General features: G+C 41.0%; 1 protein-coding gene across 19 annotated transcripts in view; it reads left to right on the forward strand.

Moving 5' to 3' along the window:
- Positions 1-434: 434 nt before the first annotated feature.
- The window catches only part of NEO1 (neogenin 1), a 252634-nt gene continuing 237824 nt past the window's right edge, over positions 435-15244 (forward strand). For 6 of the 19 annotated variants that reach the window (XM_054531647.2, XM_054531648.2, XM_063716722.1 and 3 more), the window contains exon 1: positions 1085-1373. In XM_054531647.2, the coding sequence (XP_054387622.2) occupies positions 1244-1373 (130 nt within the window). In that variant the 5' untranslated portion in view covers positions 1085-1243. Of the gene's footprint in view, positions 567-1035; positions 1374-15244 lie in introns of those variants that run through there. The other 13 variants (XM_063716713.1, XM_063716716.1, XM_054531649.2 and 10 more) reach the window with 9 other exon arrangements.

A 15244-nucleotide genomic window follows, 5' to 3' on the forward strand; every position in this document is an offset into this window, starting at 1 on the left:
GGTTTATCAGCCGAAAGACGTGATTCCCAGGTAGGAAAACGCGAAGTGTCCCGCAAAGGTACAGGTAAAACGTAGCAGTTACTGCGAGAGGACTGGCCCCGGGGAGTCCAAGGGCTCGGACGGGGCCCCCGCACGAGCTGAGGAAGTGGACAGCGGGCACCTTTGTCTGTGCCTAGTTCCCTGGACCCGGGCCGAGCGATGCGGGTGGGGGCGCGGTTCGGGCGGGTCCCGGCGCTGCCCGGGGGAAGCGCGCGACGAGGGCGGCCCGGCCTGGAAGCCCGAGGTCAGCGGCTGCGCGGCCGGCCCCCTCCCACGGGAGCCGCGCCAGGGCCCAGCAAGAGTCGGGCGGGATCGCTATTGTTTTTGGCGAGCACATAAATCCCCGGGCCGACCCACTGCGCACCCAGGTTTCCTCCCGGAGGCCATTCGGTTTCCTCTGAGGCCCTATATGAGAGGCTCCAGGCCCGGACTGTGCAGAGGTGCGCGCCCACGCCGGCCTCCCGGACCAGCCTGAGCTCGGAGCGCCTCTCGCCCTCAGGTCTCTGCAGCCAGAGGCATCTGGGGAGGTAAGGGGGGAATTTGTCCCCGGGGCGAGGAGGAGGAGGCGGGGGCACGCGGAGCCGAGGGGCTGCGGCGAGCGGGCGGGAGAAGCAGGAGGATCCGTTTCTCCGGGGTTTCCCTGACGCCAGCAGCAGCGCCCGGCGCGCGCGCCCCGCACCCGTCAGCGGCTCCGGGGAGAAGGGGGAGGGGAGCGGGCCCGCCGCGGCCCGCGAGGCGGCAGCCGGGATTGGAGCGGGGGCGGGCCGCGCGCGGAGCCCAGGCGGTGCGGGCGAGGGAGGCGCGCGCGTGCGCGTGCGCGTGTGCGCGTGTGCGCGCCCGGGACTCCCGCCCCCCCTCCCCCGCCGTCCGCGGTCTCCGCCCCCCTCGCGCTGGTGTGTGGAGCCGGAGTCGGCGGCGGGTGGCGGCGCCTGGAACCTGGAGACCGACCCACCCCCCCCGCCCCGGAATGTACTGACTCCCCCTCTCCGCTCTCCTCCCCTCCCCGCCCCCCTGCAGGAGGGAGGCGCCCCCGAGTCTCCCCTCCCGCGAGAGGGGCTGCGCGGGCCGGGCCGGGCCGGGCTGGAGCAGCGGCGGCCGCGGGAGCCAAGCCTGCAGCGAGGGACCGGCTGAGGCGCGCGGGAGGGAAGGAGGCAAGGGCTCCGCGGCGCTGTCGCCGCCGCTGCCGCTTACTCTCGGGGAAGAGATGGCGGCGGAGCGGGGAGTCCGGCGACTCCTCAGCACCTCCTCCTTCTGGCTCTACTGCCTGCTGCTGCTCGGGCGCCGGGCGCCGGGCGCCGCGGCCGCCAGGAGCGGCTCCTCGCCGCAGTCCCCAGGTAAGCGGCGGGCGCGGGCCCGGGGGTTCGCGGGGGCGCGGCACCGGCTCAGGCGGCGGCGGCTGCGGTGTTTTTGTTTAGGATACAGGAGGAAACGTGCAGGAACTTCTCTGCCTCGGCTCTGATTGCCGAAGAGAAAGGGGATCGCGCGTGGTGGGGAGGAGAAGGGCGAGAGGGGGCGCCGCCGGGGGAGGGGCGGCTGCCGGGGGGCAGGTCGGGGGCGCAGGGGTCTAGTTCCCAGGTTTGTACCTGGAGGCAGGTTCACCCCTCGCCTCTCTCCCCTCCCCCAGGCTCATCCCACTTGTAAGAGTGGGACATTCTTGTGCTCACACTAGCACCAGTAGAGGCCACTACACACCTCATTAAATAAACAATCGGACGGCCAATTCATTAATTTTCAGGAAAGGAAAGGGGAGGGGGCTTGAACTCCTAGTTCCCTAGCCAGGGATTTCCCAGCTTCCGAAGTCTCGGGGAAGCGCTGGCTAGTCTCGAGGGACTCCTCGCACGGGGATTGGAGCCCGAGTCTGCAGAAGAGCGGGGGTGTCAGAGGGGCACAGTTGCCCGCTCACAACCGCTGGTGTTGATTTAACGATGAGGACGCCTTAGAGAGCGGCTCGGAGTGATCGTATCTGTTAATGTTTCCGTTATGAAATGCCTCTTCTTTCCTGGGGATTACAACTATATTTACAGCCTGTTAACCACTCTTAACCAGGGGAATTGTCTAAGCATCAGATTTTAGGTACTTGTACAGTGTTTTCAGATGGCATTGTATAAACATATTGAACCTCAAAAGCCATTTTCAGTTCTTTTTTGGAATATTATAGATTACTGAAACCACCTGCATTCCTATTTACTTAAGGGGACCAACGAACAAAAATGCCAAGCCTTCCGGGAAGGACCTTACGGTATTGTTGAGCAGGATACACTCAGCAGTTGAAAGGCAAATTAGCATGTAATCTGTTAAAATTGTTTGACCAAGGTGGTGTACCATTAAAACTTGACAAAACTTTCACTCGTGTGAGATATGATATTTTTACATTTGAAAGCAGTCTTACCGCTGAACCAGTACTTGTTTTTTCCTGATTTATATGAAATAATATTTAAAATCACACTGCAAGGTAACTTGACTGATAAACTTTTCATTTCCTTGCAGAGTGTGTATGTAGCTCATGGCTTTTGCCAATGTTAAAGAACAGCTTTAAACCTGAAGTACCAGTGGGTATTCTCTAAACAGCTACGTAAACAATAGTGTTTTAATGTCAAATTAAACATCACTTATGTCATGATGTACCTTTATACATTCAGTCCGTATATGGTTTAGAACACATTTTGGTGCTGAAATGTAGGTTACTGATCGAACTGTCTCTTAGATGGGCAAGAGAAATATAACTATTTTGGAAAACAAGTTCCTGTTACTCATGATCTATTTTATATGGAAATTCATATGTAGTTCACCAAATTTCAAGTAATAGATGGAGTTTTTGTTTAAAGTTTTGTCGATAATTTTGTAAGTAACTAAAATGCTAGTGATTTTATTACTTAGGATAATAAAAATAATGTAAGCACTCTCTTAGGAAGTGGTCTTAACATCTGTTTCAACATTAACTCAATTGACATGTTTTTATTTTGCACAGATGAGGTGCAAGGCATATGCTCTCTGCCTTCACGGAGTTTACAGTCTGGTGTGTGGGTAGGAAAGATAGCCATCCAGCTAACTGATTATATAATTAAGTAATTGTGATAAGCACTACAAAGGAGAATAGGTTTTCACAAAGTGGGTACCGGAGTGACATAACCTAGTCTGGGTGTTAGGGTGTCTCACAAGAACTGAGATCTGAGGAGTGAGTAGGAGTGGAGGTGGGGAGGCTCACAGGTAATTAGTCATGTAATTGAGTCTAGAACATAGATCTTCTGATTGTTGGTCCAGAGTCCTTCCTGTAAACCGCTCTGCTTCATTACAAAAGCGAAAGGAATAACTGCAATAAGGAGGGGTTGGTCAGTTCTGCCATAAAACTGCGGAAGAGATCAAGAGACTGGAGAACTGAGTAAGCAGCAACTGGAACAAGCTGTCCGCAGATCAGATGTCCTTTGTCAGTAGTTTTATTTTTTTTTATTTTTGTGGAGTGATAGACTCAGAAATCTTTTTGTAGGGGATTATAGTGAATAGATGGTAGGGAAGTGGACATGTTCACTAGTAAAAGGTGGAGAAAAATAGAGATGTGGGACAATAGGATAAATGGAAAGTTTTTTCGTCTGAGGTTATAGACATACGCAGGTGGAGGAAAAAGTAAGAAGTAAAGGACTGGTGATAGAAAATGGTCAGCAAGGGAGGTGGGTTGGAATTGAGTAGGAACATAATCTTGTATTGTGAAAAAGGGCAGATTACTGAAAAGCTATGTAGAGACCTTGGGGAAGATGACATGACAGCAGCCTGTGCAATACAGGTCTTCTCTATTTAGAGTGAACATTCTTCACCGAGGACTCTATAGCTTCTGCCTGAACCATTTATTTCATGATTTGATTCATTGCGTTACAGGGTAGTCCATTTCTGTGTTGAATAACTTCTATTAGAAAATTTTGCTTTATACAGTACATTTCACTGTAGTTTTCACCCTCCCCACCCTTCTTACATTTTTTCCTTTTTGCTTACCTTTTTCAGCATTACTCTATCTTCAGGTTAATCTCTTCTCTGATTAATTCTTCATTTGTCTTTCTGGCTTTTCTTGAACTCACTCATTAAATATTAGTATCTAAAGCTTATCTCATTATACATTCTCTGTTTGCCCTCAGTTGCCACCAGTGAGCTAAGGACTCTCTTAGTCCACACTTTCTCACGTGCCACTCGGTACCTTGACTAAATAGGATCTTAGGTTACTGAAGTTCGAAGTTAAACTCTGTGTTATTTTCCCTCGTGCTTCCTTCATCCCCATTCTCTAAATATGAACAAACCAGTTCCTGGCCCCTGTGTCTCATGTTGTTGGAAGGATTGCATGGATTTGTCTTCTTGTGTTGCCTGTCTTGGTCATCACTGTTCATCCACTTGCCCAAGCTGAGATCAAGAAGACCTCCTCTTCCCATTGCCATAGCCGATAGTTCTTTTTGCTTTTTACCTCTCAGCTATTTCTTGACTCTGAATCGGTATCTTTTCATCTTCATCCCCACCTGGACTAACAGTAGTGGCTCCATAATTAATCTCTTTGTCTGTACTGTTACCATCTAGAAGTCTGTCCTGCTAGGATGAGCTTTCTGAAATATTTTCCTGAGCATGCCACTCTCCTACTTAAAATCTGTTACTAGTGTTCTGTAACTTGGGTGTTAGAACTCTTTGGCATGGAGGTTGTGAGGCCCTTTGTATTCTTTACCTCTGTTCTCCCAAACCCAATAAAGCCTCATCTCTTGTCACCCCTAACATGCACCTTGCATTCCACCACTCCAGATTAACGACACAGCTTCAGATCTCCGTGCCTTTGCACATGCTGTTCTTTCTGTTAAGTCACTTGTCACCTTGTCCACTTCTGAAACTCCTTATCTAGTCAATGAATTTTTCTCCACCAGCTTTCTCTTCCAAAGAGAGTTATGGTCACTATTCTGTGTTCCCGTAGCTTCCTGAGTACTTTTCATCTTGTGTTACTTATTTTCTTCTCTCTTCTGCTAGTCTCAACCTCTGAAGGGTTGGCCGGGTTGTCTTATTCACCTTTGTTTCCCTAGTGTAGCACTAGCATGTAGCATAGAGAAGATAACCAGTAAATGTTTGTTGACTGAATGTTGAATTGCCTTTGTTTTTAACCCCTAGGGCCATACAGCACAAATCTGATTCCTTTATATGATGGCCCTTCACGTGTCTAATCACATTTCATGTGTGCATGTGTGTGTGGGCCCCCCCTGCCCTTCCCCTCAAGCCTTATCCTTTTTAAGTTAATCATCCTTAATTCCTTCAGCCACTCTTCACATTACTTAGTTTTCAGATCTTTTGTGATCTTGGTCATCCTCCTGGATATGCTGTAGTTTTAGCGTTTTTTTAGTTTTGTCATCTTTGGAAAGATCTTTGATCTTACTGAGTCATCTAAAAGAAAAGACTGATGGCGTTGCTCTGCCTGTCTGTTAGAATGAGGCACAAAAGAGATCATAGAATTCTGGGATGAATGCTCAAAGAAGATAAGAAATGTGACTGATTTTCATAAACTGTATGAAAATTAATACATGATGTGGGATAGTGAAAAGACATACATGAAGGCAGAGGTTATGGGGTATGACTTGTGGTTCTGCAACTTCACATACATCTGTAAGTTGGGGGATATAGGCAGGCAAGAATAATACTTTACCTACCTAACTGGATTGTCAGAAAAATAAAATGTAAAATTGTTCATAAACTATAAAGTACTGTACCTATGTAGAATGGCTCCACTGTTTCTTTGTGAACTCTAAAAATATACTATAATCTATTAAATTATATGAAAGTGTAGACTTTTTTTTCTTTTGGCTTAATTGATCATTGCTGGTTTCTTCCTTATGAGTTTTTCTCTACCTCAATTAAAATATTGGGGTAACCTTAATAAATCTCATTATATGGAGGCTCTATTTAGTAGTCTTTTTTCCAAACACTTTATTTTATTAGTGACTTCCATGTGATTGGGAGCTATTTACCATATCATTGGTAAGTGTTTAGGCTTCTGGGTAAAATTGCATCAATAATTGGAGAACAGTCAGAGGAAATGACTGTAGGTAAGATCATATTGACCAGAGAGCTAAGTGAAGTGAGGCAAAGTTTTGTGTTTAAGATTTTGAAAAATTGACTTTGTCATGGACACAGCTGGTGAAAGATGATTTTAAAATAGAGCTCAAATTTTGGATTCATTTAGAATGAAGAGAGTTTTTTTGATTCAGAAATTTTGTAAATAGTGACAAAAAAAGGCATTCAGGCCCACTGGTATGATTTTGGTATATTTCTTTCTACTTACTGCCTATATGGCACATTATCTTTTTACATTGTAATCATGGTATATGTATAACTTGAAATGTTTTCCCTTGACATTATACCATTTTTCTTTGTTGTCACGTTATCTTTAAATCATTTTATTTTAAAAACTTATTTAAAAATAGATAAATATGTTTGTTTGCAGTCAAACAATATAAAAATACATAGAATAAAAGATTTTATCACTTCTACCCACAAATTCCATTTTTTAAACCCATAAGTAACCCCTTTTAATATCTTCCCTTGCATGTGCATATGTGTGTATGGTTTTGTTTTTTTTACAGGTAAGCAGGATCATACCACCTGTTGTTTTTTCAACTTGCTTTTTCACTTAGCATGTTGGAGATCCTTCCATGCCAGTACATACAGATTTTCCTATAACCATTATTTAAAATGTGTGTGTAATATTCCAGGGAGCAAATATAATAATAGTGGCTAATTAAAGTAGTAGTTACAGAACACTCCCTGAGTTCCAGGCATTGTGCCATGCTCTTTCACATGTGTTTAATCTTTTATACAGTCCTGTGAGGAAGATGACAATTTCTTCACATTCCACAGATGAGGAAACTGAGTCTCAGATATTAAGTGCCTTGCCGAAGGTCTCACAACCTTTCATGTGCAAAAGTTGGCATTGGAATCCAGGTTTTTGCAACTTCAAAGCCTATGTTCTTTATTCCTCTGCATTCTCCTGCTAATTGTGTATTCTCCTGTTATGGATATTGAAGTTGTTTTTACTATTTTGCTGTGATAAAGAATGCTGTGATGAACATATTCTTTCTTATGGTCTTTCTATATTTTGGATTCCCACATATAGGATTGCTGGTGAAAAGTTAACTTGTGTGTGTATGTGGGGGTCAGGGTTCCATTTATTGCAGAAAAGTAATGATGTCATTAAGAATAATACCATTGACTAATACTTTTATAACTTTTTCAAGGTTTTACCACTTTTAATTGTGAACTTTGGGTACTTAAGTCCATATTTTAAAATGCAAGTTCATCTGTTAACTGAAAGGTTGAGCTAATTAATAAGTAATTTCAAAGGTCTCTTCTGCCTTCCAAGTTTCTCTTACTCTGAAGTCCATAAAATGGAACAGTGGGTTTATTTCAGCTTAATAACTTCTATTCAGTTATTGTGTTCCAACACTGGTCATTTCTGGTTTTCAGATGCAAAAGTCACCTTTTTTTCATTTGCTAAAGCTCAAGTTATTATATATCTTTTTTTTTGTAGTGCAAAGTAGGATATGATTGGAAAATCTATGTTACTTGCAAATGATTGTATGATTTTATTTTATATGTGTAAAAATAGCTTTAGGCCTGAGTTATATAGCTTCAGTGTTAAGTAATTGTGAGGTATTTTAAGATACAGTATTACCAGAAATATTAGATGCTTACTCTTAGGCTTGGAAGGGATGTAGAGTAAATTGACCAGGTTACAGAGCTGGCTTATGTAAACAGGTTTTGATTCCCTGTTTGACCCCTTTACATAAAGAAAAGGCAGAGAGGTATGGTGGTTATATATGTTTTATTTTACTGAATGAAATCAGTTCTTCAGTTCTGAGGAGTTAGCAGGTTGGTGGTCTGAAGTTCAGATTACGTGTTTCTGCTTTTCCTTTTTTAAAGAACTATTAGAAATAACCTTTAAAATTATTTCATAGCGAGAATCCTTACATTTAACTTTTTATTAAATCAGTTCTATAGGCAAAGCTAAGAGTTGCAGTAATTTTGGCTGGTTGCAAACATTTATCTTTGAGGACTAATTATGCACAAAACTACACTGTGGAAATAAAGATGAATTGGACATGCTTTCTGTCCTCAGGAAGCATTTGGTCTAATGGTGGAGGTAAGGTAGATATTAGGTAACTTGATTTGGTGAGAGAAAGTGCCATTACTGCTGTAGGTAGAAAAATACATTCTGGAATCATTGTGTTACTGTTGATCAAGGAGTAGTGCTGCTTTCCCTCATAATTTTGGTTCTGTGTCTTTAGAGTAGTCCTAACTTAGTTTTGTAAAGCCAGTAGACTAGAATTCTCAAGAAGGAGTTATATATATCATTTCCTCTAAGTGATTACTGCAGTGTTTGAATGTATGAGAATGCTCATAATTGAGCTGTCTGGGGGTGCAGCTACTCCCATGTTTTTTGGAAATCTGGAGATTGATCATACTGATTTTCAGAATTGATTATTGGTCAGTAAGAGTATAACTTACTAAGGAGTCCTGAGCAGAGTGAATTTTTGTAATGATACTATGTGGAAATTGAAAACAGAGTGTTTCTGTTTTTCTGCTGTAGTGGTAAAAAAAAAAAAAATCACCAAAATGTGTCTTTATTTATGAGGTCTAGTTAAGATAATAGCATTATAATTTACAAATTTAGGGATAGAATAACAAATTATAAGTTTCATTTATAATTTTTTAATTCATAGCATAGCTTTAAATGTAACCAGTAAAATTTGAAAATCTTTTTGGTTAATTGTTGAAAGCCTTTGAAGTTGGAGGTAGGATAACTAGTTTTTTTGTTTTTGTTTTTGTTTTTGTTTTTCCTGAGACTGAGTCTCACTCTGTTGCCCAGGCTGGAGTGTAATGGTGCGATCTTGGCTCACTGCAACCTCTGCCTCCCGGGTTCAAGCCGTTCTGCTGCCTCAGCCTTCCAAGTAGCTGGGACTACAGGCATGCACCACCACACCCTGCTAATTTTTTAAATATTTTTAGTAGAAACAGGGTTTCATCATAATGGCCAGGCTGGTCTCAAACTCCTGACCTCAAATGATCTGCCCGCCTCAGCCTCCCAGAGTGTTGGGATTACAGACGTGAGCCACCGCTGCACCCGGGCAACTAGTTGTTTTAAATTTATAGAGTGTTGTATATTCAAGGGATTGTGTGCAGAAATTCTTGTGGTGATAACCCTTTTATTTATTTATTTATTTTGAGATGGGCTCTCACTCTGTCACCCAGGCTGGAGTGCAGTGGCATGATCACAGCTTACTGCAGCCTCAACCTTCCAGGCTCAGGTAATCCCTAGCCTCAGCCTCCCAAGTAGCTCGACTGCAGTCGTGCCTCACCATGCCCAGCTAATTTTTTGGGTATTTTTGTAGAGACAGGGTTTCACCATATTGCCAAGGCTGGTCTCAAACTCCTAGACTCAAGCAATCCACCCACCTCAGCCTCCCAAAGTGCTGGGATTACAAATGTGACACTGCACTGGCCTAACCTGTTTATTAATGGTACCTCACCTACATAGAACTCAACCATTATGCAACCTACCTCCGGAATATAACTGAAGACTAGGGAATAAGAGAAATAATTTTCAAAGTAAATACATTTCTCCAAGTCCCAAAGGACTTTGTTCAGAGCCTGTCTTTAATTCATAGGCAGTTCTAACAAACAGTGTAATCTAATTTCTGAGCCCATAGCTGATCAGAAGTGGGTTAGAAGGACTGTCTTGGGAAATGCCCCCTGCAGCAGAAGGTTGTGACAGTTGCAAGGAAAGATACTTAAAATAAGCCTAAGAACACAGAGATCTTCCCATAAACGGAAGTTACTGTCTCAGCCAAGTTGAAGAAAATTTCTTTCCCTTTCCATTACTGCTAATGGATATTGCCTACCCCTGGCCTTTTCTTTTATCCCCTCCTAGTAGATACAGTTGCTGTCTGGGAGATAGATCTTCCCTCAGAAATCTCTTGAGTCTTAATCTCCCCTCAAATTAGTAAGGGTTCAGGTTGATGCCTGAGGTAGAAGAAAGGAAGTGTGACCAGGAGGGGAGGTGAGGTGGCAGGGTATGGTTCCTACCCATCTGGCCATGACATTTATCTTTATTAACAGCGTTACTAAACCTGATTGCTAAAATATGTATGTGGATTTTTAATTTGGGGGTAAAGTTAATTGTTGAATTTTTATTGTTAAAAATGTAACAGTTCATACTATGTAAAATAAAATGTGAAATCATACACTGTAACCCTTCTTCCCAGAGTAATCACTTTTAATAGCTATGGTCTATTTTATATATACAATTATATACTTAAAATATATGGTACATATATAACAACAATAACAAGTTGGATTTTGCTGTGCACACTGACTTTTAACTTGTTCTAGGACATCTTTCCATGTGAATGTGTATAAATTTATGAGTTGTTTTGATAGCCATATGAAATTGTATTTTCTGGATATATCATAATTTAACCAATTTCTTTTTGATGCTCCCAAATTTTTGATTGCAAACAAATGATGCAGTGAACCCACGTTTATAAATGTCCCCATTTGTGCACATGTGCAAGTAAACCATAGAATAAGTTTGTAGGGCAAGAGGGCATGTGTATTCACATTATTTCCAAATTGTTTACTAAACAGCTGATTTACACTCCTTTGAGCAGCAAATGAGAGTGTCTGTTTCCACACATCCTTGCCAACCTATTGGTTATTTTCAGACTTCTTAATCTTTTTGCCAATTTGATAGAAGAAAAAAAACCTCTGTAAATTTCATATTTTAAAATTATTAATGGAGTTGAGCATCTTTTGAGATTTTTATTGATGGTTTATATTGTTTCTGAGAATTGCCTATTCATGTGTTTTATTCATATATCTATATCTTTTATTGAATCATTGGTTATTTATAAATATAGATAATACGTAATTAAGAATAGGAATCATTTAAAACTTTATAATTTGTCAACACTTCCACGGCTGCTTGTGGTTCTTAACTTAGTGTTAAGCAAACTGAGTAATTGGGTTAGTTATCTGACTCCTGCTAACCACTGCTCATGCTAACCTGATGTGGATTCATAAGCTTTAAAATTGTTCTGTTTTGAGGAAAGAAAGTTAAATATTTTATTCATTGATTTGAGAAACAAATAGGGATTGAAACCTGCTATTACCTCTTTTAAGACAGAAAGAACAATTTTGGTTTGGAGTGATTAAGTTCATTTAGTCAAATACTTGAGCCAGTTTGGCCCAAGGTACTGTGGTGATTTAAAGTGGAAAGTGGATTAAAAATGTGGCAGAAGAAACAAGTTTGGGAACAATGGATATTGGTTCCATTTTGGACACCTTAAGTCTGAGATGTCAGCAGAACATCCCTGTAAAAGGATTGCAGAATTAGGGCCCAGTTGAAAAGTCTAGGCTAGAAACGTAGGCTCACAGGTTATCTGATAGAGATGATAGTTCAAGTCATAGGTGTAGTTCATGACACTTAGGAAGGAAAAAGAAAGCCTGGGGCAAAGACTTAGGCATACATCTATATAGATGGGTTTCCAAAGGGAGGAAACGTTCCTCTGTTTACTGAAGAAGATACCACTATTAAAGCTAGGTAAGGACCTATAATAAGAATTATATAAAATGATAAAGTTCATTTCGCCTATGGAGGCTTATTGAGAAACACCTATGTGAATAAATGAGCTAGTGCTAAAGTAATGTCACTTCTTTCCCTTACTTCTGCAGGCATGTCATGGCCCTGGATTAGAACAGTCGGCAGGGAGAGCGAAGGCATATAGAGCCAATTTTGAACAATTCTTTAAGTGACATATATCATAACCACCTACTCTACTGGGCTGAAATGAACAATGAATGATTTAATATGTGTCCCTGCTTAGAACAAAGCCTGGCTTATTCATGGAATGTAAACTGTTATTATTGTTGTTTTTATTATTGTATACTAGATGGAGAGGCTAGCTAAAAATACATGAAAATTAGATAACATGATTTGGTTTTTGTTTTTATTTGATGGCTGTGTGTAAATAGATTGTTAAATGAATGAGCTTATGTTGAAGAGGATAAGGATTTGTTTAGTTTGGATATTCAGCTAAGTTTCTTAGGACTTGAGCTGATTTTGAAGCCATAAGTAGGGTTTTTAGATGGGCAGGCTTTTTTGTTTGTTTGTTTGTTTTTTGGCCAGGAGGGTAAAATACAGAGCATTATGAGGCAAAGTAAAGGATAAAGCAACAGAAATGTTCTGTAAACTATTTCTTGTAAGGTTCATTTTTATTCTGGAGTTAATAATTTGTCATGTAGCAGAGGGGTGATGATGATGATGAAATCATAGCCAGATAATCTGTCATGGTAGGAAGGAGGGTGGAGATAGTGCATGTTCCAATTTTTAATGAAAATTAACTTTATTATTATGTATTTGCTTTTTAAGACTTCATTTATTTCCTGTTAGATGTTGTGGGCATCTTTTATGAATCAGTGATTTCTCTGGAGTTTGTTCAAAGCCAGAGAAGTAAGCTTCAGGACTGTGTGTATTAGGAAGTTCTAAGGAGTTAGTGTTTGCCACTTTCTGAAGAATACTTTAAAAAAATTCTGTAAGCTTTGTGGAAGAGCGAATTTATTTCTTCTTCAGAGTAGTTACAGTTAAGTAGAGGCATTTCTGTTTCAGAGTCAGCCTTGTTAGTAGTTGAAATTTTGGGGTAAGAAATGTAGACAACATTGTGATACTTGGCAGTTCCACTTTGTTCACACCTAAACTCCAGGATTGCAGTGTGATGAGATGCTCATACTAAGGCATTCTGGAGCTGAGCTCAGCTGGTAGAAGTTCATATCTCATGTTTTGTGCTCATATGAATGGCAGGTAGAATGGCTTGTTTTATTTAAATTAGTTCATATTCTCTCTTTGTCTCTCTCACTCTCATAGTTGAATTATTTTAACTTAAATGTGTGTATGATATGACTTCTCTGTACTTTATGTACTTTTATTAAAAATTAATTAATTTAGAGACAGAGTCTCACTCTGTTGCCCAGGCTGGAGTGCAGTGGTGTGGTCTCAGCTCACTGTAACCTCTGCCTCTTGGGCTCAAGTGATCCTCCTGCCTCAGCCTCCCAAGTAGCTGGGACTACAGGTGCGCACCACCATGCCTAGCTAGTTTCTTAATTTTTTTTTTTAGAGACAAGATCTTACTATATTGCCCAGGCTTGTTTTGAACTCCTGGGCTCAAATAATTCTCCTGCCTTGGCCCCGCAAAGTGCTGGGATTACAGATGTGAGCCACTACACTGGCCCTGTAGTCATATATTTATGTTATGTTTGTAGCATGTGGTTAGGTTTTGTTTTCTTTTGCCTGACAGTTTTTGTCTTCTTACTAAATCATGTCTATTTAATGTAATAGTTCATATATTTGGTTTTAAACCTCCCATTTTATTATTTACTTCTGCTTGCACTGCTTATTCTATATTCCCCTTTCTCTCTTTTCCTGCCTTCTTTGGATTATTTTAAGTTACTCTGTATTTCCCTCTCTTTTAGCTTGCCAGTTATAATTTCTTTTACTGTTCATTTAGTGTTTCCTAAATGCATCTTTAACTTGTTATTTGTATGACTTCATGGACAGTGCAAGGCCTCTATAACACCTTAATTCCATTTGTCCTTCTCTTTTGTTTTTATGTTATTATGTTATTGTTGTGTATTTTAGTTCTCTGTATGTTTAAGATCCATCAGATATTATTTCATACTCACTATTCATTTAGTTTTAGTTATTTAAATCATTAAGTTATTCATTTAGATTTACCCACATACTTCCTTTGTGAGTTGCTCTTCATTTTTTTTTTTTCTGCATCTCTGATCTTTCATCTGGGATCATTTCTTTCTGCCTGGAGAATATAATTTAGCATTTAGTTAGATTTGTTGGAGATGAATTTTCTCAGCTTTTATCTGTCTGAAAACATTCGTATTTCACCTTCATTTTTAGATTTTTGAGGAGAGGGTGCTCAATGTAGAATTGTAGGTAAACAGTGTATTCTTTCAGCACTTTACATATGTTATTCCATTGTCCACTGAACTCTATCTTTTCTAGTAAGAAGTCAGCTGTCTTATTTTTCTTCTTTTGTGAGTAATGTGCTTACCTCCCGCCTTTGGCCACTTTTAAGATTTATTCTTTAGTTATGGTTGTCAGAAATGTCACTGTGATGTGCCTAGTTATGGTTTTCTTTGTATTTATCCTGCTTATCGAGCTTGTTGTATGTGTGGGCTGATCACTTTCATCACTTTTGGAGAGTTCTTGGCTTGGCTGTTATCCCTTCAAATTATTTTTTTCTGAATTAAATTCCATTGGAATTTAGTTCACTTAGGCTCCCTTACATCCTTATCTCTCTGATGGGTTCAGAAAAACTATAGATTTGTAGCTTGTCTGCCCTGTTTTGGTTGTTAGGAAAACAGTAATAGTCTCTGATAACTTTACATTCTGATTAGAGGCAGCACTCTCTATATTGAATTCTTAATTTCATTTTATTGACTTTTTCAGTTCTGTAATTTCTTTTTTCTTTTTATTTCTTTCTGTCTTTTCTTTTTTTTTTTTTTTTGAGACGGAGTCTTGCTCTGTCACCCAGGCTGGAGTGCAGTGGCACGATCTTGGCTCACTGCAAGCTCTGCCTCCCGGGTTCACGCCATTCTCCTGTCTCAGCCTCCCAAGTAGCTGGGACTACAGGCGCCCACCACCATGCCCAGCTAATTTTTTTTTTTTTTTTTTTTTTGTATTTTTGGTAGTGATGGGGTCTCATCGTGTTAGCCAGGATGGTCTTGATCTCCTGACCTCGTGATCCACCCACCTTGGCCTCCCAAAGTGCTGGGATTACAAGCTTGAGCCACCGCGCCCGGCCTCTTTTTTTTTTTTAAATAGTTTGCAGGTCTCTGCTGCAGTTCTCCATCTTGTATTTTTATTCCTTTAACCCACTCCATCATGTGTGTTCCCATAGGAGTTTTGCTTTTATGTCTGTTATATCACCTGATTTGGGAGGGTTTCTTTTGATGTTCTTATTTGTGATTGAATGACAGGTGTTGTTTATGAAAAATTATCGAGATTATCTGGATGATACTGTCTTCTCTCAGAAAGGATTTACCTTTGCTTCTGGTAGGTGGTTATGCTGGAGGTACTAACAGTCTCATACCACATTACATAGGGATTGAGGTGATTTAAAATTAG

The sequence above is a fragment of the Pongo abelii genome, chromosome 16 (genome assembly GCF_028885655.2).
Source record: "Pongo abelii isolate AG06213 chromosome 16, NHGRI_mPonAbe1-v2.0_pri, whole genome shotgun sequence".
NCBI lineage: Eukaryota > Metazoa > Chordata > Mammalia > Primates > Hominidae > Pongo > Pongo abelii.